Below are 24,015 nucleotides of genomic sequence, written 5' to 3' on the forward strand. Positions count from 1 at the left end.
CCAATTCTACACGTGTGCGGCGTTTGTTATAAATCCTGAGGGGGAAGTCCCCGCCGGATTTTAAATAAAAATCCGGCATGGGTTCCCCCCTCAGGAGCATACCGGGCCCTTAGGTCTGTTATGGGTTGTAAGAAGAGCCCCCCTACGCCGAAAAAAAACGGCGTGGGGGCCCCCAGATACCGGCCCCCCACCCTAAGTGAATGAGTATGGGGTACATCGTACCCCTACCCATTCACCTGCAAGAAAAGTGGTAAAAACACAAATAAACCACACAGGGTATTAAAATATTTTATTAGTCTGCTCCGGAGGCCTCCCCTGTCTTCTTTAGCTCTTTTACCAGGGGAGGCTTCTTCTTCCGATTTCCGGGGGTCTTCTCCTGCTCTCCGGGGTCTTCACCGCTCTTCTGTGACGTCTTCTCCGCTCCGGGGGTCTTCTCAGCTCTTCTGTGACGTCTTCTCCGCTCCAGGGGTCTTCTCAGCTCTGGGGGGGTCTTCTTCTATATTCGCCGCTCTCCGCTCTTGACTCGGCGCACCCCGGTTCTTCCTCCCGCTGTCCGGTTCCTTCTCCTTCAGGGCTGGCCGCCGCTATACTGGCGGCGGTCAGTCCGCTCTTCTGTAACGTCATCTTCTTCTCTTCTCGTCTTCCGTCTTCTCCAGATGTTGACACGCCGGCCGGCTCTTCTCGCTGCAATGACGTGTGCCCGGCTTGCGTCGGACCTATATAGGCCTCACAGTCCCATCATGCTCTGTACCTACCCATGTGATACCTACCCACGTGGGTAGGTATCACATGGGATGGGATTGTGAGGTCTATATAAATCCGATGCAAGCCACGCACTTGTCATTGCAGCGAGGAAAGGCGACGTGTCAACATCGGGAGAAGAAGAGAAGTGAAGAACATGACGTCACAGCACGGAAGAAGAACTCACAGCATGGAAGGAGAAGAAGACGTACAGCACAGAAGAAGGCACCGGACAGCGAGAGGAAGAACCGGGGTGCGCCGAGTCAACAGCGGAGAGCGGCGAACATAGAAGGAGACCCCCGGAGAGTTGAGAAGACCCCCCGGATAGCGGAGAAGACCCGTCGGGATAGCGGAAGAAGAAGCCCCCCCGCCGAAGACGCCGGAGGAAACCCGCCGGGGGGTGGGGGCTTTTTTAAAAGCGACCCCCCCGGCGGTGGAAGAGAACCAGACGGCGGCCCCCACCCACTCGAAGACGTCAAAGAAGAAGCCCCCCCTGGTAAACAGAGCTAATAAAGAAGACAGGGGGAGCCTCCGGAGCAGAAAAATAAATTATTTTAAAAACCCTTGTGTGGTGTGTTTATTAACTTTGACATTTTTCCTACAGGTGAATGGTTAGGGGTACGATGTACCCCATATCCATTCACTTAGGGTGGGGGGCCGGTATCTGGGGGCCCCCTTATTAAAGGGGGCTCCCAGATTCCGATAAGCCTCCCGCCCGCATACCCCGACAACCAGCGCCCCCCTGCCCCAGAGCACCCAACCCCCCCATGTTGAGGGCATGCAGCCTGGTACGGCCCAGGAGGGGGGGGGGGGGCGCGCTCGCTCGTCCCCACTCCCTTCCTGGCCGGCCGGGTAGCGTGCTTTGGATACGGGTCTGGTATGGATTGTAGGGGGACCCCCTACGCTGTTTTTTTCGGCGTAGGGGGGGCTCTCCTTACAACCCATAACAGACCTAAGGGCCCGGTATGCTCCTGAGGGAGGAACCCATGCCGGATTTTTATTTAAAATCCGGCGGGGACTTCCCCCCTCAGGATTCATAACAAACGCCGCACACGTGTAGAATTGGCGGGAATCCAAGTCGGATCTCCCGTCGCTTCTATGACGGCTCTGTCTCCATCGCGGCAAGCCAGCTCGGCGCTGGCTCCCGCGATGGGGCTCGTAGGTGCTCAATCTCGCCGAGAAAGGGAGCGAGATTGACACAATATCGCGTTCACCTACTGTAGTGTGCGGTTTTTAGAAAATCTACTAACCTGGAGGTCATTCTGTGGGTTCCAGTCAGAGTCGAATATGATACAGGTGTCAGCAGCAGTCAAGTTAATTCCCAGACCACCTGCCCTGGTGCAAAGCAAGAATACAAAGCGATCTGAATCTGGCTTACTAAAGCGATCAATAGCAGCTTGCCGGAGGTTTCCTCGAACTCGTCCATCTATGCGTTCGTACAGATATCTGCAGGGGAACAGGAGATAAGGAGCAGAATGATTAACTGTTAATAGTAGATTAGTAAGTATGGAAGAATAAAAAGCACCTGTAAGGACTACAGATTGCTATCAGCGCACAAGACTGACTTTATCAAGCTACATGCAATTCAATTTCAGGAGAAAAACATTGGCAGGTCAGTCGGGTAAGATATGCCTTATTGAGCTTTCACTCTTTGTAAAGATAGCCATACATACAGTATATCATTTTTTCTGTTCAGCCTGTGCTGAAAAGATAAAATCTAACAGATGTCTCTATCCACGCTACACAGAGCAGATGCACAAATCTCCTGCTGCAGCTATTGTATTTTTACAGCCAGCCCCACCAGCTGTCAAATCCCCGAACAGCGGCTGCATCTGAATGGGTGCAAGCATTGTACGTCTGAGACATTTCTGCCTAGCTCCCTTCGAATTTTCTTTTAGAAAGGTTTTTATTAACAGATAGCATAGATATACAGAGCAACACACAGTGGAATAAGAGAGAAATTGAGTAAGTTGTTGCAATAAGCAAACTGTATGAAAGTAATGTTCAGATGTTTTCAAGGGTTAGTAGTAACAAAAGAAAAAAAGAAAAACGAGAAGAGACCAAACCTCAAAACTCTGAGGGGTTGCACCAAGCTACAACGTGTTCTCTGCCACTGAACAGGAGGCGTTGTCCAGTCAGCTGACATACACAAAAAGGTATACGGATCTCCTTGGTTGAATAGAGAAGGTTGAAGATGCAGAAAAAAAAAAAGAGGGGTAAAAAATATAAAAAAATAGGGTAGAAGTAAGAAAGAAGAGTGAGAGTAGCCTCAGAGGACAATGTACCCAAAAGTATCATAATGTAAGCAACGTATGGTCAAAGCGCGAAGGATGAGCATAGGATATCCAGGGCTGCCAAACTCGCAGAAAACTGGTCATGGGAATCAGGCAGTATAGATGATAGTTTCTCATTGACCATAACATCGTTCATGTTTAGGGGCCCAAGAAAAATCATAGCGCCTCTCCATTCGCAATTTGTGCTCACAGCACACCTTCTGAGGCTGCTACATAAAAGTTAACCGATTCCTTTTAAAAATGATTAAAAATAGATTAAATTCAATCATATAATGTGCCTGTAGTTTCACTTTCGTTTTTAAACTGGTTTCATGTTTATGTGAAGTAAAGAGACCCACAGAACAAAAACAAACAAATCCAGGGCAGTGTTTTGTTTTTAAAATGAATCCGATTGGTTCTGTTAAGTTTTAGACACACAGTAATGACAGCTTAGACCATCGTGAAAAGCTCCCAGTATGATGGTTATAAGGAGCCAGACAACCAGGAAGTGTGGAGATCAGAGCAGTTTTACAGCAACATCAAAGCAAAAACGAGCAATGAGGACATGAAACCAGTACTGCAGTAAGGTAAAGGAAGCTATTTAGCTAAAAAAAATGTTTTCCTTTAGTGATCCTTTAAGCACGAGACTCCATTTTGTTCGCACTGTTGAAATGTGTTCTGTAACCGGCACAGAGGGATCAGGGTGGGCAGGTGTACACTAGCATAGGAGATATCTTGTCTATTTTCTTTTCTTTTTATCAAGATCTATATACATCACAGGTTAATTACACCTTTGCTGAGTTGACTGCTTACCTTGACTAGATTACTCTTTCAAGAGCATCAGAGGAAGATCAGGAGATGCTTAAAGGGGTTGTAAAGGTACAATTTTTTTTCCTTAACAGCTTCCTTTACCTTAGTGCAGTCCTCCTTCACTTACCTCATCTTCCGATTTTGCTTTTAAATGTCCTTATTTCTTCTGAGAAATCCTCACTTCCTGTTCTTCTGTCTGTAACTCCACACAGTAATGCAAGGCTTTCTCCCTGGTGTGGAGTGTCGTGCTCGCCCCCTCCCTTGGACTACAGGAGAGTCAGAATGCCCACTAACACACAGCTCCTTTCTCTATCTGCAATGTAGAGAGCGTCCTGACTCTCCTGTAGTCCAAGGGAGGGGGCGAGCACAACACTCCACACCAGGGAGAAAGCCTTGCATTACTGTGTGGAGTTACAGACAGAAGAATAGTTAGTGAGGATTTCTCAGAAGAAATAAGGACGTTTAAAAGCAAAATTGAAGGATGAGGTAAGTGAAGGAGGACTGCACTAAGGTAAAGGAAGCTATTTAGGGAAAACAAATTGTACCTTTACAACCCCTTTAAAGCCCCCTTGACCCTATTGGAACCAGAAGTTGCAGTGGGTAGTTTTGCGAATAATAAAGCACCAGGGGTGGATGTCATTCCAGTTGAAGTTTATAAAAAATTTGGCGAAGTGTTGTTACCTACCCTACTTAAAACTAGGGCCAAAACGACTAATCGACAACTAATCGATTATGAAAATTGTAATCGATTAATTTCATAATCGATTAAATCGGCCAGTAAAATAATGGAGATAAAACAACTAAATTTAGCCCTTTATAGTACTAAAAAGCAAATCCCTACTGTAAATATTACTTTTACTGTCCCACAGTAAAAAAATGAACCCCTTACAGTAGCGATTATTTGCTCTTTTTGTACTTATTTCTGTTTTTTTTTTTTTTAACCCCGATTATGTTACTAAACATCTCAGGCCGGGTTCACACCTCTGTTTTTTGGTGCTTTTTGCAAAAACACACTACAGTTCATTTGCATGTTTTCCTATGGGACACGTTCACATCCATGATTTTTTTTCAGCTGCTGCGTATTTGGAAAGGGTACAGACTTTTTAACGCAAAACGGTGCCATTTTCTTTTTTTTTTTTGGTTCAATATACTTCAATGGAGAAGCTGCAGAAAGCATGTAATGTGTTTTGCGGCAATTTGTGTTTTGTAATCTGCCCAACAACAAATTGGCCCAATTTTTTTTTTACATTTTAAACATTTTTTTAAAGGCTATTATCCGATTAATCGAAATAATAATCGGCCAACTAATCGATTATGAAAATAATCGTTAGTTGCAGCCCTACTTAAAACATTTAACTCAGCTTTAGTGGAAGGACGTCTCCCAGACTCAAATGTCCAAAGCCACGATTTTAGTCATCCCGAATAAAAAAAAGATTCACTTTTTCCAAAATCATATTGGTCTATTTTCTTTATTGTGAACAGATGTGGAAGATACTGGCTAAGGTTTTAGCCAGTAGATTGAAAAAGATAACACATATTATTCATCCTGATCAAGCCCGCTTCTTATTTCACGGCACAAAGCAGGGGTGCCCTCTGTCATCCCTCCCTTTTGCCATTGAACCATTGGCATCCCTTCTCCGGGTGGCTTTGGACGTAACGGGTTTGGTAAGAGGAATTATGGAAGAAAAGGTAGCATTATATGTAGACAATGTTATTCTATTTTTTTCAAACCTTTGGTTCTCTGTGCCAGCGGTTATGAGCTATATGGATGAGTTTGCGAGGTTTTCAGGACTTGCCATTAAATGGGAGAAGTCTGTGCTTCTGCCATTGGATTCACTTCCGAAGAACTTGCCATTAGTATGCCCACAACTTGTAATTGTTTCCCCTTTTAAATATCTGGGAGTTACAATGACTGCATCCCCTTTGTCATACATAGTGGACAATATTTCTCCATTATTGACAAGATTTCAAATGCAAAGTAGGATTTTGGTGTATACTTCCCCTCTCAGTATTAGGCCGTATAAATTTAATTAAGATGGTTTGGATGCCACAACCTTTATATTTTTTTTACATAATTGCCCAGTTTGGATTCCTTTGAAGAACTTTATTAAATCAACAGGATATTTAGAAATTTTATATGGGGAAATCGGACAACCCATATCAAACTAGATCTTCTACAATATACAAAAAAGGCTGGGAGGTTAGCGGCTCCAAACCCGAGGATTTACTTTCTAGCTGCTTAATTGCAGCATCTAGCACAGAGGGAATCGGAGACCTTATTGCTCCTCGTTTCACTTAGTTTATTTTCGTTTTCAGGGGACGCCAGCCGCTGCTAGCCCTGGAGGGGTCATCAGGGTGCTCTGCTAATTCAAAGTTGCCTACTCTAGTACTTGTATACAAGGTGTGTGAATCTGTTAAGAGGATAATGGGGTTGCTTATCAAACTAAATATACCCATATTTTGGGGCAATAAAAGGTTACCTAAAACATTGACCCTCCAGTGCTTTCAGAGATGGGAACGAATGGGGATTCTTACCCTATCTCAACTATATGAGAGGGGGGCACTTAAATAATTTGATAAGGGAATTCTCTTAAAACCCAAGATACTTTTTTTTAATTATTTTTGCAGCTGCAACATGGCTTATATTCCAAATTCTCTTTGTCCTGTTTTGTTTCCCCCGGGCCAAGTCCTGGAAAGAGTGGTTCAGGCAAGTGTAATTAAAGGCCTAATAACTGTAACATACAAGTCTTTATCACAGGGTACGTCTAAAAACTATTATTGTCCATCTAGAGAAAAATGGGAGCACGATCTTGGTCCTATCCCTGACCATGTCTGGGCTAGAATTCCTCAGGCTCTTCCACTTGCATCTCTTTCACCCTCATTTAAATTAACACAATTTTATATCCTGCACAGGGTGTATAGGACTCCAGAATTTTTGTTTAAAATTGGTTTAACAACTGACGCGGCTTGCTCCAGATGTGGAAATCCAGTAACCTTGATATTATCTTTACTTATCAAACATAATCTTTTCAATTTCATACATTTATTCAATTTCTTTCGCCCCCTACCCCCCCCCCCTCCTCCTCCTCTTCTTTCATAGTATTTTTATTTATTTTTTCATCAGAATACACCTCGAAGACATGACTTCTTTTACCGTGCACACACTATATAGAATATATAAATATGCATTCAGAGAGACTCTATAACCCGGAGACTACCATATAAACAAGCTGGCCAATCTGTAAGTACTCTAGCAACAATTCATTACAAACATTTTCTTCATTAATTAACCATATTTTAGTATTACTTTGAAAATGTGGTCAGAAATTATTGATTAAAAAGCAATCATTTAATAGCACTCTGTTATGATCAGCTGTCTATTACACCAATATTAATTTAATCCTTCATAGCCAGTTAAAGGGGCTGCAAAGGCCCGCCCTCCACCCTCCAAATAGGCCCCTCTAAGCCAGCACCCCTCCGGCCCGCCTACCCTCTCCCCCCAATCCCCCCTTCAGTTGCTCCCTCCCCCTGCCCGAGTCCCCCACTCCCCCCCCCCAGCAAGCTCCCCACCACAATCCAAGTGGTGGTCGGTCAGCCAGAACTCAAGGATCAGCCCACCGAGGAGGAACAGGAAGCGAGAAACCCAGACAAAGGAAACAAAGAGAGAAAAGAGAGCTAACACCCAGAAGTGAGATCAAAGAAAAAGGCAAGCGAATCAACGATGCACCAGCCCGAAGGAACCCACTCAGAGAGGGAAAAAAAAAAAAAAGCCCTACCGTGCCGGGGTCTTCCTAACCGCTGGGTTAAACATAAAGTATCTAATATTGTATATCAGGCCTAAGGACCCTTTCAAACTGAATACTGATGCAGTTTTCCCTTGGAAGTAAAAATACTTCCCCTTCAAATCCCATGGGACTCCTCACACCACTACCCTACAGGTGTAGTTCGTTTTGAAAGGTCCTACAGGCTGCCCTTTGAAATTTATATATAAATAAAAAAAAAAAGCACAACTATATCGGATTGGATATTTGATCTGAATAGATCCATTTCCTATGAGGGGCATGTTATTTTAGGAGGAATTTATCTAAGAGGTTTGATACTATCTGGAAACTGTGGCTTTACCACATGGATACGGGATTGAGTTAGGAGCTACGATTCTCAAAATGTGGACGTATGGGAGGAAGGGGAAGGAAGGGAAATATCTTTCTTTTTTGTTTGGTCTTCATTTTGTCATGTTATAAATATTTAAAAGTTAATTTCAATGTTATATAAAAGAAATGTTCTCAGCCTGAAAATGTTAAATTAATGCAGCCACCAAATCTAAAGTTAGTAGTTTAGTTACTAGTGTAAGCTATAAAAATAGGATTTTTTGTACTCACCGTAAAATCCTTTTCTCTGAAGTCCATGGACGGACACAGCTCCTTAAATCTTGACAAGTGGGTTATGTTCCCTGTTTACAGGAGAGGACTAGGCAGAAACATGTTAAATAGTTAAATACATGTTACATTAACAGAGTTGAACAGCCCCGCCCAGGGGGCGGTCCCTCCAGACATAACCCTCCTCACTGCAGCTTGCAGCCTCAGTTCGTAACAAGCAGTACAAACCTAAAAAGGAGGGGTGGGAGCTGTGTCCGTCCATGGACTTCAGAGAAAAGGATTTTACGGTGAGTACAAAAAATCCTATTTTCTCTTATCGTCCATGGACGGACACAGCTCCTTAAATCTTGACAAGTGGGACGTCCCCAAGCAGTGTCAAAAAACGAGGGGTGGGAAATATATCAGTAAAAACAATTTTAACTTCACCCCAAAACAAGCAGAGCTCCTCAACGGAGGAGGTGCAACTTTAAACAGCCGCCGGCAAAAACTAGCGGCTGAAAAAAACATCATAAGATGCACTCACAGCAACCATGTAAATTCTGGAAAAAGCGTGAACGGACGAGCAAATCGCCGCCTCGCACACCTGTGAGACCGACGCATGATGTCGGGAAAAAAAAAAAAAAAAAAACCCAGGAAGCACCAATTGCCCTGGTCGAAAGTGCCGTGACCGGAAAGGGGGGCCCGCCCTTAGGAGCATAGGCCTGTATGACGGCCTGCCCGATCCACCGAGAAATGGTGGTCGACGAGACCGCCAGGCCCTTTTGTGGACCAGACACCAACACAAAAGAGAGTCAGAAGCTCCGAAATGGAGCCGTAGTAGGCTGGTATACCCGCAAAGCGCGTACCACGCCTAAAGTATGAAAGGCCGAAACCTCCTTCGGAAGAAGGGAAGGTCGCGGGCGCACCATCACCTAATCCTTATGGGGGATCAAGCATGGCGGCTTGCAAGACAAGACCGCCAACTCAGAAACCCCTCTAACAGAGGTAAAGGCCACTAAAGGGGCCACCTTCTGAGATAGTGTCAAGAGAAAATCTCTCTGATGTTTCCAAAAGGAAGGTTCCTGAAGAACCGAGAGCACCAGAGTCAAAACTCATGGGGGAAGAGATGGGCCAAGAGGGGAAAGTATATGACAAACCCCTTGCACACAAAAAAAAAAAGGGACCCACCAGGGAACGGGCCGCAAAAAGGCCACTAAAAGAACACAGCCAAGGCTGAAATCTGCCCCCAAACGGTGCTTTAAGCAATTTTTAGATCCAATCCAAGCTTTAAAAACAGCAGGACCCTGGACATTGAAAGTACGCCCGTGGACGTCACTCCATCCCTTCGCACCAAGAGAGGTGCGACGGTAGATCCTCCGGAAGAAGACTACGGTGCCCTGTTGAGATGACCGAGTCAGACAGACCCTGGTCACCTAAAGTCTGGCTTCCAATAACCATGTTAAGCAAGTCAGTGACTGTACAACAGGAGGAAGTATGGGACCTTGAGACAGGAACCTCCTGCCCTGGCAATCGCCAGGGTGCCTCCGCTACCAGGCGCCCGATATCAGCGTACCAAGGACGCCGAGATTAATCTGGAGCGATTAGAATCATCGGGATCTCAGCATCCACTCTGTGGAGCGGCCGAGGAAGCAACTACCATGGAGGAATGGCAAAAAATCACCGATACAGACAACACAGGGCCACCAGCGCGACTGACGCGTCTGTACAAGATCACTAGACCTGGCCACTAACTGACACCCTTGCGGCGGAGACAAGCTGCCAGGAGATCCATGCCATGTGAGGCTCACCTCCTGCAAGGGAGCCGAAACACCCCAAGCACAAAGACCAGTCGCCCTGGTCCAGCATCTGGCGACTCCAGTAGTCTGCCTGCCGGCATACCTGATGGTAGACTGAAGCCACGGCCGTGGCGTTGTCCGGCTGAAACCAGATTGGTCGACCACAAGGAGAAGCATAGCCTGATCGCCTAAAATAGTAGGACAATGAACAGTAGACGGCACCTGGTATTCCCAGGCGGTCTTCCACCAGGCACTAGCCAGGCCCGACCCTGGGTAGCTACCGAGACCAGACACATTCAAGGAGGTGTGGTCATAGGTCCACGCAAGTCCAGCGACTCAGGGCCGACTGGACCCCCCAGTTTTGTGAACCTCCAGGTTCACAACCCGTGAGCTGGCATTCGTCGTAAACACCGACCACTGGAAGGAAGGAACAACTTCCCGGACCGAAGAGTCGGGAATCTCTGTCACCAACTCAGAGAGACTCTGACTAGGTGGCGCACAGGAATCTAATGATTTCAGAGACAAGAGATTTTTACCACCTGGACAGTAGTTCCACTGGAAAACCAGGGTGTGGAACTGGGCATACAGTACCACCTTGAAGGAGGCTACCCACAGACCCTGAACCAGCAGGCGCCCGGAGAGAAGACCGATTGCGTGATGCCAATACCTTCTCCGCAGACTGAAGAGTCTGCAATTTCTCCAGGGGAAGAAGGACCTTTGCCACTGAGGAGTCTGGATCAACACTAGATACTCCAACGCTGAGTCGGAACCTAGCATGCCCATAATTTGAACCCTGGGTCGCACACATGTAGGGCAGGCTTGCTGCCACTGAGCTACACTTTCTGGCCTAAACGTTTAACATCCACCCGAATCTTCGGAGGGTCTGAATGGGAATAACCCATCCACTAGGTCGGAGACAGAAGCTGCTCTCAGAAGAAAGTCGTCAAAGTAGCCAATGAGGCAAAGCCTCGCTGTCCCAACAAAATTCAAATAAGTGCGAGCTCCTAGCTGAAAACCCATGGTGCTGACGCCAGATCAAAAGGGAGGGCCACAGGCTGACAGAGACCCTTCTCTCATCACGAAGCACAGAAAAAAACACTGTGACATGTGCAAAACGGGACATGCATGTATGCGTCCCTGATGTCCGAGGACGTCAGGACATCCCCCGGATGAAGCGCAGCTACCACCGAACAAATGGATTCCATGCGGAACTACCCGACGTTCACAAAGGTATTTAGGGCCTGAGGCCCATAGAAAACCCCAAAACTCTCGTCCTGCAGGAAAGGTAAAATTACCTTGCAGCTTAGCAAATCCCACACTGCCCAAGGCAGACCGACGTGCCGGGAGGGGAAGACACAAGGACAGAACTTTGTTCTGTGGATAGGAGGAAACCCTATCTAGTACTCCGAAGAGACCACCTCGCAGACCCACTAGTCGGAGAGCAGGGAGGTTTCACTGAATTGTGAACCTGCAAGCCGCCCCTCCCACCTAGAGACAGGGAGGGAAGGCTATATACATTGGCAGGATTTGGGTGCCGGCGTGATCGGCTTATGCACCCAGGGACAGATTAGTCCCCCAGCTGGGCCTTTGACGGCCTGGGAGGGTTGCCCCTAAATAATACACACACATAGTGTGTATGTATATTATGTAGGTGTATGCACACATGTCTTTGGAGGAAACCGGAGTACCCGGAGGAAACCCACACAGACACAGGGAGCGACAATGCAAGCTCCAGGCAGATTGGCGTCAGTGTGCAGATTGGCGTCAGTGTGCAGATTCGAACCAATGACTCTTTTGCTGCCAAGTAATGGAGTTAAGCACTACACCACCGTGTGCATAAAACCATTCTGAAACAGACGCCCTGGATAACAAGGGCGCAGCATTCAATGAAGCATCACAGACCTATATGAGGCCCTGGACCAGCTGGTCCGCTAGGCTAATAACCTCAGGAGAGAGTCGGTGCTCCTCCACTGTCTGGTGCAAAATGCTCACTCTGTGAGTTGTATACAGCACTAGGGGTCAGGACTACTCCAAGATGGCCGCCGAGCGTTCAGAACGCGGCCACAGGAAAAAGGCCAGCACAATGTAAGCTGCGCCATAGCGTGGCTACGACAAAATGGGCGCCAATGGGAGTTTTCAATGTAATTGAAAAATCTCCCAAAAAAATAGCGCCAGCGACCACTGAGACCCCAGTGTAGTGGCCACAATAGGCCGCAAGCCAGACCCCAGCATGGTAAACATGGAACGGGTCAGTACTTCGGATCTTCTATCAGTCAGATCCATACAAGTAGGGGTTCCCGCCCGGCGGTGAGGGACTACAAAAGCCCTCAGTGGCTTTTCTCATTCCGCATCTCAGAAATTATCAAAGAAGGGCACAGAAGGAAAAAACCTACACAGCGGTCTGATTTGTGTGATCCAAAAAAGACCGAGCCCTCAGCGGAAACCCAGCTGCACTATGCAGCTTAGAAGAGTCCCTTGCAGCAGTAAAAAGCGCACCCATAAATGCCTTATTCTGCCTTTTTTTTTTTCAACTAGGTACCTAGTCCATGGCTCCATAACAGCATTCCCCAGGGGATAACGGGGGAAGGGGGCACTCTTTTACCGCCCGCCCGCAGTCCACCCCCACCCTGGCACAAACTGTGTCCAGGACTAACAATAAAAACTCTGTGGGAATCACAGGTGCTAACACCTGCTGCCACCACCAGCATGTGGGGAAGGACCCAGATACTGACTCCAATATTTACATATAGTGTGTATTATAATATGCACACCTGTCCATACAAATAGACAAAAGCTCCTAGAGCCCTATTCAGGGCCTTTCACCCACTTGCTGCGCTGACCAGGGGTAACCAGGGGACTCCCTCAGGAGGAGACTGCACAGCGCTGCCTGTGAGGAAAAGAACCGTGAGGTAACTTTTGCAGGGACCTGTGTTTAAACAGGAAAAGCCTCATAGGGCTGTTTTATTTAAGGATAAGACACAGATACAGCATAAAAAGCAAAACCATTACAGGTGTCACCAATCAGTCAGCGTCTGCTGAAGTATAATCATAAACATCTGTGCTCATCACAGGGCTTTTTACCACAGGAAAGCCCAATACAAAAAAGAAAAAACACAGGCCAGATAACACAGTCCCCTCAGGAAGGCCCCCTCCCCCTGACAGCGGCAATGTTAGCAATGCAGCAAGGGAAAGGAGCAGGGAAGTAAGGGGAAGGGACCCCCGAACCCCAGGAATGCCCAGCCGTACCAACCCACCGAAGCAGGAGGGACTGTACTTACCCGTCCGAGCGAGGACTCGCTGACGCATTCCTGACAGACCTACAACCGCAATGGAGGTAGCTGTCGGCCCGGTCCACTGTGATTGAGACAACACCACAGCTCAGTCATATGTGGACCTCGGAGCAAAGCTCACCGGCCACCTCAGGAGTCATGGGGTATGGCGTGGCAGACCAAGCCTCTTTGCAAAGGTGTGCCCACGCTTGCTGGTCGGACTGAGTAGACTACAAGGATCTATAATATCCAGCCTGTCTCTCAGCCAACAGTTGAAAGAAGATTCTTCAAGAAAAAGTAAAGTAAAATAAAATAAAATTTCTCCTCAGGGCGCTGGGCCCAAAGGGAGCCATACGTCCTTCTCCTTTGCTAGGCAGAACGAAACTGAGGCTGCAAGCTGCAGTGAGGAGGGTTATGTCTGGAGGGACCGCCCCCTGGGCGGGGCTGTTCAACTCTGTTAATGTAACATGTATTTAACTATTTAACATGTTTCTGCCTAGTCCTCTCCTGTAAACAGGGAACATAACCCACTTGTCAAGATTTAAGGAGCTGTGTCCGTCCATGGACGATAAGAGAAAAATAAAATTACATTTTTGTTCTTGAATTCAGTTATGCTTTAAGGGGTGTGCATGCTCCTACCTTTTGTGCATGAGATAATCCTCTAGAATGTCCAGACAACGCACCATCTGAGAGAAGATGAGCACCTTGTGGCCTCCTGCTTTCATTTTGGGCAGCAGTTTATCAATAAGGACCAGCTTCCCAGCAGATTGGATCATGGCCTGGAGGTAGAAATCCAGAGCCATAGGATTGTGGGTTTCCCTGAACTCTCCAAGGATCTTCTCTTCAGCACCTGGAAGATGGAGGTTATTCTTCAGATCTTAAAACAGTGCTCCCAATGACAAACGGATTGTTGTTAGATACTTACAACAGTAACAACTTTTTTGTTTTTTCAAAAGTTTTATTTATCAATTCTGCACTGACAAATATAAAACACGAACAACAAAGGCCCGTCAGGCCACACACAAATTTTAAATTTGCACTTCTTCAGCAATTGGCTCATTGTATAACCCCGAGATCCATACCCATGGATATTGCAACAAGATTACAAAAACTCCCATATACAAAATATATATTCTATATTGTGATTATCACTTTGGCCAAAATGTACATCCACCATGCATTAGAACACTACCCTTGCTTGATACACTGGAGAAAAAAAAAAAGCAGCCACAACTTTAGTGATCTGTATCACTAAAGTGATAAAGATCACTAAAGTTGTAGCTGTTGTAAGTATTTAACGCTGGCATTTGCAGCATTACAAATTATGCAAAAGAGTGTTTTTTCGTCATTTCAAGGCAACTCAAGAATTCCAACCTAAGGGGGAACCCCCGAGGATCCCAACCTAAGGGGGAACCCCGAGGATCCCAACCTAAGGGGGGAGCGCTGCGGACCCCGATCTACATGGGAGTTCTGTGGACTCTGATGTATGGAGGGAATGCTGGAGAGATTGTGTTTTAAGGAGGAACTCTGATGTAAAGGGGAACGCTGATGTAAGTGGGGCATTATGGTGTAAGGGGGGGGGGGAACACTGGGGACCCTGATGTAAGGAGAAACTCTTGGAACCCGAATGTAAGGGAGTATTCTTATTTGATCAGCGGGTTCATCCTGACTGCTGCACTCTATATGTTGTGTTGTATGTTACTTACTCCTGACCCTTGCACGCATTACACCAAGGTGTTCATTGTCCCAAGCTGCTAGTTTTAACAAAGTTCTTCTTTAAGGCAGGCTCAGTCAGATGAAATTATATATTTTGTGTGCATAAAACCATATGCAAATAGTGACTAGGTACAGATTCTGTTTAATGATCCCCCTTTAGGCCCCTCCCACTGCTAGGCAAAATCAGGTCATGCATACTATTCGCTACAGCATGGATAGCACACCACAGACCTTATTTTTCTGTTTTATCCTAGGATGTCCCAGGTCTTTCATAATCCTACTCATGCTCACATTTTGTCACTATGTTTTGAGTTTTTATTTATAAAGCCAAACAGATTATTCGTTACGAGTATTACTTTTTTATACTGTACAAATATTGATGGTCTTTATTTATAATAGGAGTTTGTCATATTTCAGGATGTCAGTAAACAATTTACCACGTCAGTTAAGGTTTTGTCATTTAACCAATTCAATATCAGGCACCTACACTCCCTTCCTGCCCAGGCCAATTTTCAGCTTTCAGCATTGTCGCATTTCGAATGACAATTGTTTCTCTTATAAAATGTTGTAAATAAGTATGTTTTCTTCTTCACTGATGGGCACTGATAAGGTGGCACCGGTATGCGGCACTGATGGGCACTCATAGGCTGCACTGCTGGGCATCACTTATGAGGAGACATCTGGCAGGCAATAATAGTTGGCAGTGCAGTGGCAAGATGTGTGGGCACTCATTGGCATTTGGGCACTCACTATCCCTGGTGGTCTAGGATGGCATCCTTGGTTATCCATCTGTTGTGGGCATCCCTGGTGGCGTCACTGGTGGTCCAGTGTGGGCATCCACAAGGGGGGGTGTGGGCTGCGTTGATAAACAATCAGCGCAGACCCCCCCTGTCTGGAGAGCAGCCGATCGGCTCTCCTCGAGTCTGTCAGGCGCGAGTGAGGAAAAGCCAATAAACGGCTCTTCCTGTCTACACCGTGATCATCCTTGATTGGACACGGCTGATCACGTGGTTAAGAGCCTCTATCAGAGGCTCTTTACCACTACACCGATCGCCATGCTGTGCGCCCCCCACTGCTACACAGACCGCTGGCAGTTATCCTACTGGACCGTCATATGACACCCAGTCAGGATAACTGAACCACTGCCGGCCGTCATTCTGCTACAGGGGGACTGGTACTGTCACCAGGTATTTCACAAGCACTACAAAGAGAACAGGATATTTTTTAACATAAGTACATGGTACAACAGACACATATAAGGAAAATGAAAAGTTGGGGCAACATAATCTTTATTCCCACTGGTTTTCCAAGTGATGAGGTATGAAATTCACAGAGATCAGTGGTAGTTGCTAACAGAATGAAGTTAAAGTGGAATTTTAGTTAGAAAATTAAGTCTTGCAAGATCACTTCAGGCTGGTCTTTTGCACGTATAGCTATGTAAAACATTAAATATAAGTGTCTGTGTTGTTTAACTGCCTCACCTGGCACTGCACATGCTTAGTTGCTCTACAGTTTTAGGTATTGCTGAGTTTGTAGAGGCTGATATACTGACAACCTTAAAGGGGTTGTAAAGGTTCATTTTTTTATTTTCTAAATAGGTTCCTTTAAGCTTGTGCATTGTTGGCTCACTTACCTTTTCCTTTGATTTCCCTTCTAAATGTTTTTTTTTTCTTTGTCTGAATTTCTCACTTCCTGTTCCTCCTCAGTAAGCTTGCCCCCATCCTTTGAGCAGTTCTGGCTGGGGGTTGGTCAGTGTGCTCGCCCCCCTCCCTTGGGACTACATTCCCTGCGGGGAGACACTGAGAACGTTCACAGCATCTCCTCGCAGGGATGTAGTCCCAAGGGAGGGGGCGAGTACGCTGACTAACCCCCAGCCAGAACGGCTCGGATGATGGGGGCAAGCTTACTGAGGAGGAACAGGAAGTGAGAAATTCAGACAAAGAAAAAAACATTTAGAAGGAAAATCGAAGGAAAAGGTAAATGAACCAACATTAAAAAACAAACCTTTACAACCACTTTAAAGTGGAATTAAACCCTTCTATCCTTTACTGCCAAGGAAGCTGCTTCTGTTTGAACTGCAACTGCCGTGGTGCTGCCCATGTGATCAGTTATGACACCAGACATTTGATGGTTTGACAGTTTGGTTGGAGACACAATAAAATGTGACAGTTAGCAATCCCAGCATTCCAGAAATGGAACAGTTTTTTGAAACTGTTAAATCAATTAATTAAGTTCTGCTTTATGATTTACTGCTGTTCGGGGGCTCTGGGTTTCAGTAAAATGGCAGCCTCCAGCAAGAAGAAACAGGAGCAATGCTGGGGGCAATTTACAGCACACACCAATTTTGATAGCATTAATGTGGAATGTATGTTGCCTAGAGCTGGATTCCGCTGGCTGCATCCTTGCCAGGCTCTCTGATTGCACAGGAGAGCCTGGTTAAAGTGGCGGCAGGAGGGGTGTTGGACCCCCTTTTTTCATCCGTAAAAAAAAAAACCAGCGGCTCATTAGCCACTCTGATTACTTTTACTTTCTTGTGCAGAATCACTGACCCTAAAAGATGATATCTCAAGATATCGCCCTTCACGTCCGAGAATATTTATACTGTACCATGGACAGGAAGTGGTTAAAGAGTCAGATTCTTACAATTGCTGATTTCTGGACTGTTCTCTGCATGTCTCTTTCCAAGTGGAGCACACGGAAGTCAAGGGAACCTTACCTTTGATGAGATATGGGTGGTTACAACATTTACGCAGTTCCATCATGGTGTTTACTAGGTTGGGAACATTTGCTTGCCCAACCCCTTTAGACAAGAAGGAAAAGTTCTTCTCCAGGATGGCCCTATAATATTTCTTCTGGATGTTTGTCAGCTCGACCTCTATGATCGTTTCCTCTTTAGGGGCCAATTTTTTCTCCACATCTTCTTTAAGTCGCCGAAGCATCATTGGTTTAAGAATAGCCTGAAGTTTCTGAACCTTTAAGAAAAAAATTAATAAAAATTACCTCTACTGTGTCACAAATACATGACAATTTCCTCCTAATAGCTTTACCAAATCACAAAGTATCAGCAGTTACACTCCAGGTCCAGATTGCCAAGATTTTACATGAAAATCTAAGTGAAATAACAGAACAGGTAAATTTAGGGCATCAGGAGGTACCTGCTCCTCGGTCTTGAGGTCTCCAAACTCCTGCATGAAGGTAGACTCGGAGGGAAAGCGCAGAGGCTCCAGGAAGTGCAGCAGGCTAAAGAGTTCCTCCACTGTGTTTTGTAGGGGAGTTCCTGTTAGAAGCACCTTGTGTTCCTAGGGATAAAGACCATAGGTTTACAAAATCAGACCTAGCTGATGCTGTCTGATTAGTAGTAAAAGTAGAAAAAAATACAACCAGCTACAATTGATATAAAAAAAAAGTACTCGGAGATCATTCGCTCCTCTTAAAACATTGCTGAAATTCAGTCTCTCTCTCAACCTTCGTGTCTCCATCATTCATTCATAATTTTTCAACTATTTCCATGAGGCAGATGTCATCACACCATGGCATAGTACAAAATCAGACAATATGAGCTTCAAAAAATTTAAATCGCTAGACAAGCGTGTCAGACAAATACGGCTGATATCAAAGGCTTAGCTACACTACCATCCACTATTGGGCTTATTCATTAAAAAAGTGCAAAGTACAAATTGCTAGGAGCTGTAACCCCCTAGCATCCAATCAGAATGAACCTGGACGAGAGACCAAAGAGGAACTGCATTTTTCTACAGAATAAGCCTATTTATATAGAAAATCCTTTAAACTGTACTGTAAAGATTGGTTCTACAAGCGTTTCACTTTGCTAAATGTGTATATCATTACTACTTTTATAAAGACTTTCAGTAATCCCTGCATATTCTGCAGTACACACAGGCCACATTTCCTTTGAGTAAATCACATTGACAACAGAGGCCATCCTGCTTGATGTTAATATTTAGTTGTGCTACAGTGTTTCCCCCAAAATAAGACCTACCCTGATAAGACCTAGCAGGATTTTCAGGGAGGGCTGCAATATAAGCCCTACCCGAAAATAAGCCCTAGTTTAAAGTGGTTGTAAACTGCTAGAATCCTCACTAATGCGGTGTTAAGGGTGTGTGTTTACTGTGGTCTGCTTTAATCAGGTACCTTCTTTTAGGTGCCGCTATATAATCTCCAGCTGCTCTCCCCTTCAATTCTTCTGGCTGTCAGTGGGGGATCTCGACCCCTCCTCCATGTGCATTGCTCAGAGCGGGCCACGGAAGCGCTGCTCAGCTAATCTTCACTGCTCTCCCCTTATCTTCTCCTGGCTGCTAGCAAGGGATCTCGACCCCCCCTTCCTCTGCATTGCTCGGTGCAGGCAATGAAAGTGCCGTTCATGTGATCTCTGCTGCTTTCACCTTCTCCTGACTGTCAGTGGGGGATCTTCACCCTCCTGTGTTTTTGGTGGCCAAAATTAATATAAGACCCGGGCTTTTTTTCGGGGAAACACGGTATTGCTACCACAAGTTACTGTGTAACATTTTAGATCCATGATGGACATTAAAGCTATTCCAATTTTTTTCATTTCTTTCTTTTTAATTTCTTTCACCAGAGGTCACCTACCTAATCAGCTATACCTGAAGATGTCAGGATACCGAGTGTAATTTAAAGGAATAAATAGCATACACATAAAGGCCCAGATAACCTTGGTGTCAGAATTCAGACTACATATATATAAAAAAAAACAGGATTCTCCTGAATGGGTAAAAAAAAAAAAAAAAAGAGTGTACATTTGTTTAACCACTTGACCTACGGAACCATAAACCCTCCCAACCCCTTCATGACCAGGCCATTTTTTCCGGTACGGCACTGCGATACTTTAACTGCAATTGCATGGTCATGCAAATAAAGCTTTCTTTTGGTGGTATTCAAGCACCTGTGTTTTTTCCTTTAACAAACAAAAATATATTTTTTTTACTTTTGGCAATCAATAAAAAAATTGGCAATCAATAAAAAAATTGATATTTTAATTTATTTCTATTTTTTTACTAGTAATGGAATCGATCAGCAACTTATAGTGGGACTGCGATATTGCGGCAGACATTCTGACACTAGTGACACTTTTGGGGACCAGTGACACTAATATAATGATCAGTGCTAGAAATATGCACTTTCACTGTACTAATGACGCTGGATGAGAAGGATTTAACATTAGGGTTACCTGTGTGCCCTAGCCAGTGTTTTACTAAACTGTGTAGGTGCTTTTACTAGAGGAAGAGATAGAATTTATTGACTGAATTGCTATTTCCTATTACAGAGGCCGCTGAGTAAACAGGAAATTCTCACTGTATGTAATCTGACGGTCCTCTTCCCGCCCCCTTCCCTGTCCCTTCCGATGCAGCCAGAACTGAACGATTGATGTATAACACACAAACACGATTTTCACCAAAAGTGCGTGTTATGCGCCGATAAATATGGTACTTACCTGCTCTATGCAAAGAAATTGCATAGAATGCATTAAGTTTAAAAAAAAATGTAACTGTGTATATATTAGGATGATAGCCAATTCTGACCTCCCTCTGAAAAATAGGATTTTATGTTCACCGTAAAATCTTTTTCTCTGAGTTCATGGACGGACACAGCCTTAATCTTGACAAAGTGGGTATTAGCCTTCCTTTAGGAGTGACTAGGCAGAAACTTATAGTAAATGTTTAAACACATCATTACACACCCTACAGCCCCGCCCAGGGGGTGGGCCCTCTGGGTATAACCCCTCTCTCTGCATCTCCCAGATCAGTTTGTCAAAAAGCAGTACAAACATAAAACGAGGGGTGGGTGCTGTGTCCGTCCATGAACTCAGAGAAAAAGATTTTACGGTGAGTATAAAATCCTATTTTCTCTTTTGTTCATGGACGGACACAGCCTTAATCTTGACAAAGTGAGACGTCCCAAAGCAGTGTAAAAAAAAAAAAAAAAAACGAGGGGTGGGAACAGCAAAAAATGTAACTTCACCCTAAAACAGAGCTCCTCAACTGAGGAGTTGCAACTCTTAAACAGCCGCCTGCAAAACTTTGCGGCCGAAAGAAGCATCCAAAGATGCACTCACATCAACCTTGTAGAATTTAGTGAAAGTGTGAACGGACAACCAGGTCGCCGCCTTAAACACCTGTGAAACAGACGCTTGATGTCGGGAAGGCCAAGAAGCCCCCATTGCCCTGGTCAAATGCGCTGTGACAGTAAAGGGGGGCGCCCGACCCCTTATGGCGTAAGCCTGAATCACTATCTGTCGGATCCACCTTGAGATGGTGGCAGACGAGACCGCTAGGCCCTTCTTATGACCAGCCACTGAAACAAACAGTGAGTCTGACCTCCGGAACGGGGCAGTAGCAGATAAGTATACTCTCAGAGCTCGGACAACGTCCAGGGAATGTAACGCCACCTCTCTAGGGTGCGACGGATGAGGACACAAGGATGGAAGTACAATGTCTTCATTGAGATGGAAGGCCGAGACGACCTTAGGTAGAAAGGAAAGCTGCGGACGCAGCACCACCTTATCCTTGTGGAAGATCAGATAGGGAGCCTTGCATGACAAGGCTGCCAGCTCAGAGACTTGTCTAACTGATGTGACCGCCACCAAAAAGACTACCTTCTGAGAAAGTGTCAACAAGGGAATCTTCCTGATCTCTTCAAATGGTGGTTTCTGAAGCACCGAGAGGATCAAATTCAAGTCCCACGGAGGTAGCGGAGGACGGACCGGAGGGGCCATATGCTGAACCCCCTGTACAAATGTTCTCACTAGAGAGTGAGCCGCCAGGGGTCGCTGAAAAAAACAACAACCAGGGCAGATATCTGCCCCTTAAATCGTGCTTAAAGCAAGCTTTTGGTCCACCCCGAGCTGTAAGAACAGGACCCCTGACACCAAATAAGTCAGTGGATTCCACTTCATTTCCTCGCAAAGAGCTAAGTAAGCTTTCCAAGTGCGATGGTAAATCCTCGTAGAGGACAACTTCCTAGCCTTCCTCATGGTAGGAATCACAGAATGCGATAGGCCCCAGTCTCTTAGTACCTGGCTTTCAATAGCCATGCCATTAAAGCCAGCGACTGTAAAGCAGGATACAGTATGGGACCTTGTGACAGCAGGTCCTCTCTCTGTTGCATCTGCCCATGGGTCTCTTGACCTGGCCACAAACCTCAATACTTTCCGATTGAGTTGGGACGCCAGGAGATCTATGTCTGGCGTACCCCATCTCTAGCAGAGGAGCTGGAACACGTCCGGGTGCAGAGACCATTCTCCTTGGTCCAGCTACTGGCGACTCAGGTAGTCTGCCTGCCAATTTTCCATGCCCGGAATATATATGGCCGACAAGGCCGGTACGCTCCTTTCTGCCCACCTTAGGATGTGAGCGACCTCTGACGCTGCAGCCAAGCTTCTTGTTCCTCCTCGATGGTTGACATATGCCACCGCCATGGTGTTGTCCGACTGGATCCTGACTGGACGCCCCTGTAGCCTCTGAGACCATGTGGAGAGGCACAGCCTGATCGCCCGAAGTTCCAGGACATTGATCGGCAAGTGAGAATCCTCCAGAGACCAGCAACCCTGGGTCGAACCCCCCAGACTCCCCCCCCCCCAACCAGTAAGGCTGGCGTCCGTCGTGATGACTATCCAGTGAAAAGGAAGGAACGACTTCCCGGACAGAAGTGCTAGTGAGGTCAGCCACCAAACAAGGGAGGTTCTGACCAGGTGGCTCACCTGAATTTGATAATCCAGGGATGATGGGCGCTTGTCCCATCTAGACAGAATTTCCTTCTGTAGCACTCACGTGTATGATTGCGCATATGGTACCGCCTCGAAGGAGGCCACCATGAGGCCCAGGACTCGCATGCAAAAGCGGAGTGACGACCATTTCTAGGATGTCAACTGTCGCACCGCGGCCCAAAGGGTCTGCAACCTTTCCACAGGGAAAAAAAACATTGCCTCTGAGTCCAGAATCAACCCCAGATATACTAGGCGTTGAGTCGGTACCATTACTGACTTCTGAATGTTCAGTGCCCAACCAACGTGTCGAAGGATTTGACAGGTTATAGACACGCTCACCTCTAATTCTGAGGCTGAATCGGCCCTCAGAAGCAGGTCGTCCAAGTAGCCCACGATAGCGATACCACCAACGGGGCAAGCACCATGGTGAACACCCTTGGTGCCGATGCCAGGCCAAAGGGGAGAGCCACAAATTGATAGTGGTCTTCCCTGACCGCAAAGCGCAGAAGTCTCTGATGCTTTGTGCATATGGGAACATGTAAATAGGCATCCCTGATGTCCAAGGATGCCAGAAAGTCCCCCCGGCTGGAGGGCAGTGATGACAGAGCGAACCGATTCCATCCGGAATCTTTATACCTTCACAAAGCAATTGAGGGCCCTGAGGTTCAGAATTGGGCAAACGCCCTCCTTCTTTGGTACTATGAACAGATTGGAGTAACACCCCTGAAACCGTTCCTGTACTAGGACAGGAATAACCACCCTGTGTTTCAGCAGGTCTTGAACTGCCCCAAATAGGGCTTCCCGACGAGTCGGTTGTAGCTGGAGGGAAAAAATCTGTTTGGTGGGCAAGATAGAATTTCTATCTTGTAACCTGAAGACACTGCTTCGTAAACCCACCGGTTGGAGACTTGAGATGTCCACCGGGTCGCGAATTCGCGAAGACGTCCCCCCACCCGAGAGATGGGTGGGGGAAAACCTTCATGTGGATGTAGCTTTGTCTGCAGGTTTGGTGGGTTTGCGAAACCAGGGACATCTCTGTCCCTGAGCAGGCGCTTTATCGGCCTGTGGTCTTTTACCCGCCGTACGGCGTGGCTCCTTCCCCTTTTTGGACTGTGGGAACAGTGTGCTCCTACCTTCTGAAGCATCTTTATTGGCCTCCAGGGAAGCTCCAAAAAGTCTGTCGCCCTTAAAGGGCAAGTCCATCAGGGCTTTTTTGGAAGATTGTTCAGCGGACCAAATCTTTAACCAAAGTAGACGGCGTAACACCACCGCCTGACTTGAAGCCCTGGCCAGCAGAGGAATAGTGTCCAAGGC

At 46.2% G+C, this 24,015-nt stretch overlaps 1 protein-coding gene across 6 annotated transcripts in view; it reads right to left on the minus strand.

The window, feature by feature from the left end:
- The window catches only part of CHD9 (chromodomain helicase DNA binding protein 9), a 289,270-nt gene that overhangs the window by 58,457 nt on the left and 206,798 nt on the right, over positions 1-24,015 (minus strand). For all 6 annotated transcript variants that reach the window (XM_040328665.1, XM_040328668.1, XM_040328667.1 and 3 more), the window contains 4 exons: positions 18,116-18,259; positions 17,677-17,932; positions 13,884-14,094; positions 1,992-2,187 (listed from right to left, as the gene is read on the minus strand). In XM_040328665.1, the coding sequence (XP_040184599.1) occupies positions 1,992-2,187; positions 13,884-14,094; positions 17,677-17,932; positions 18,116-18,259 (807 nt within the window). The remainder of the gene's footprint in view (positions 1-1,991; positions 2,188-13,883; positions 14,095-17,676; positions 17,933-18,115; positions 18,260-24,015) is intronic.

This window comes from Rana temporaria, chromosome 11 (assembly GCF_905171775.1).
Source record: "Rana temporaria chromosome 11, aRanTem1.1, whole genome shotgun sequence".
NCBI classification, from domain to species: domain Eukaryota; kingdom Metazoa; phylum Chordata; class Amphibia; order Anura; family Ranidae; genus Rana; species Rana temporaria.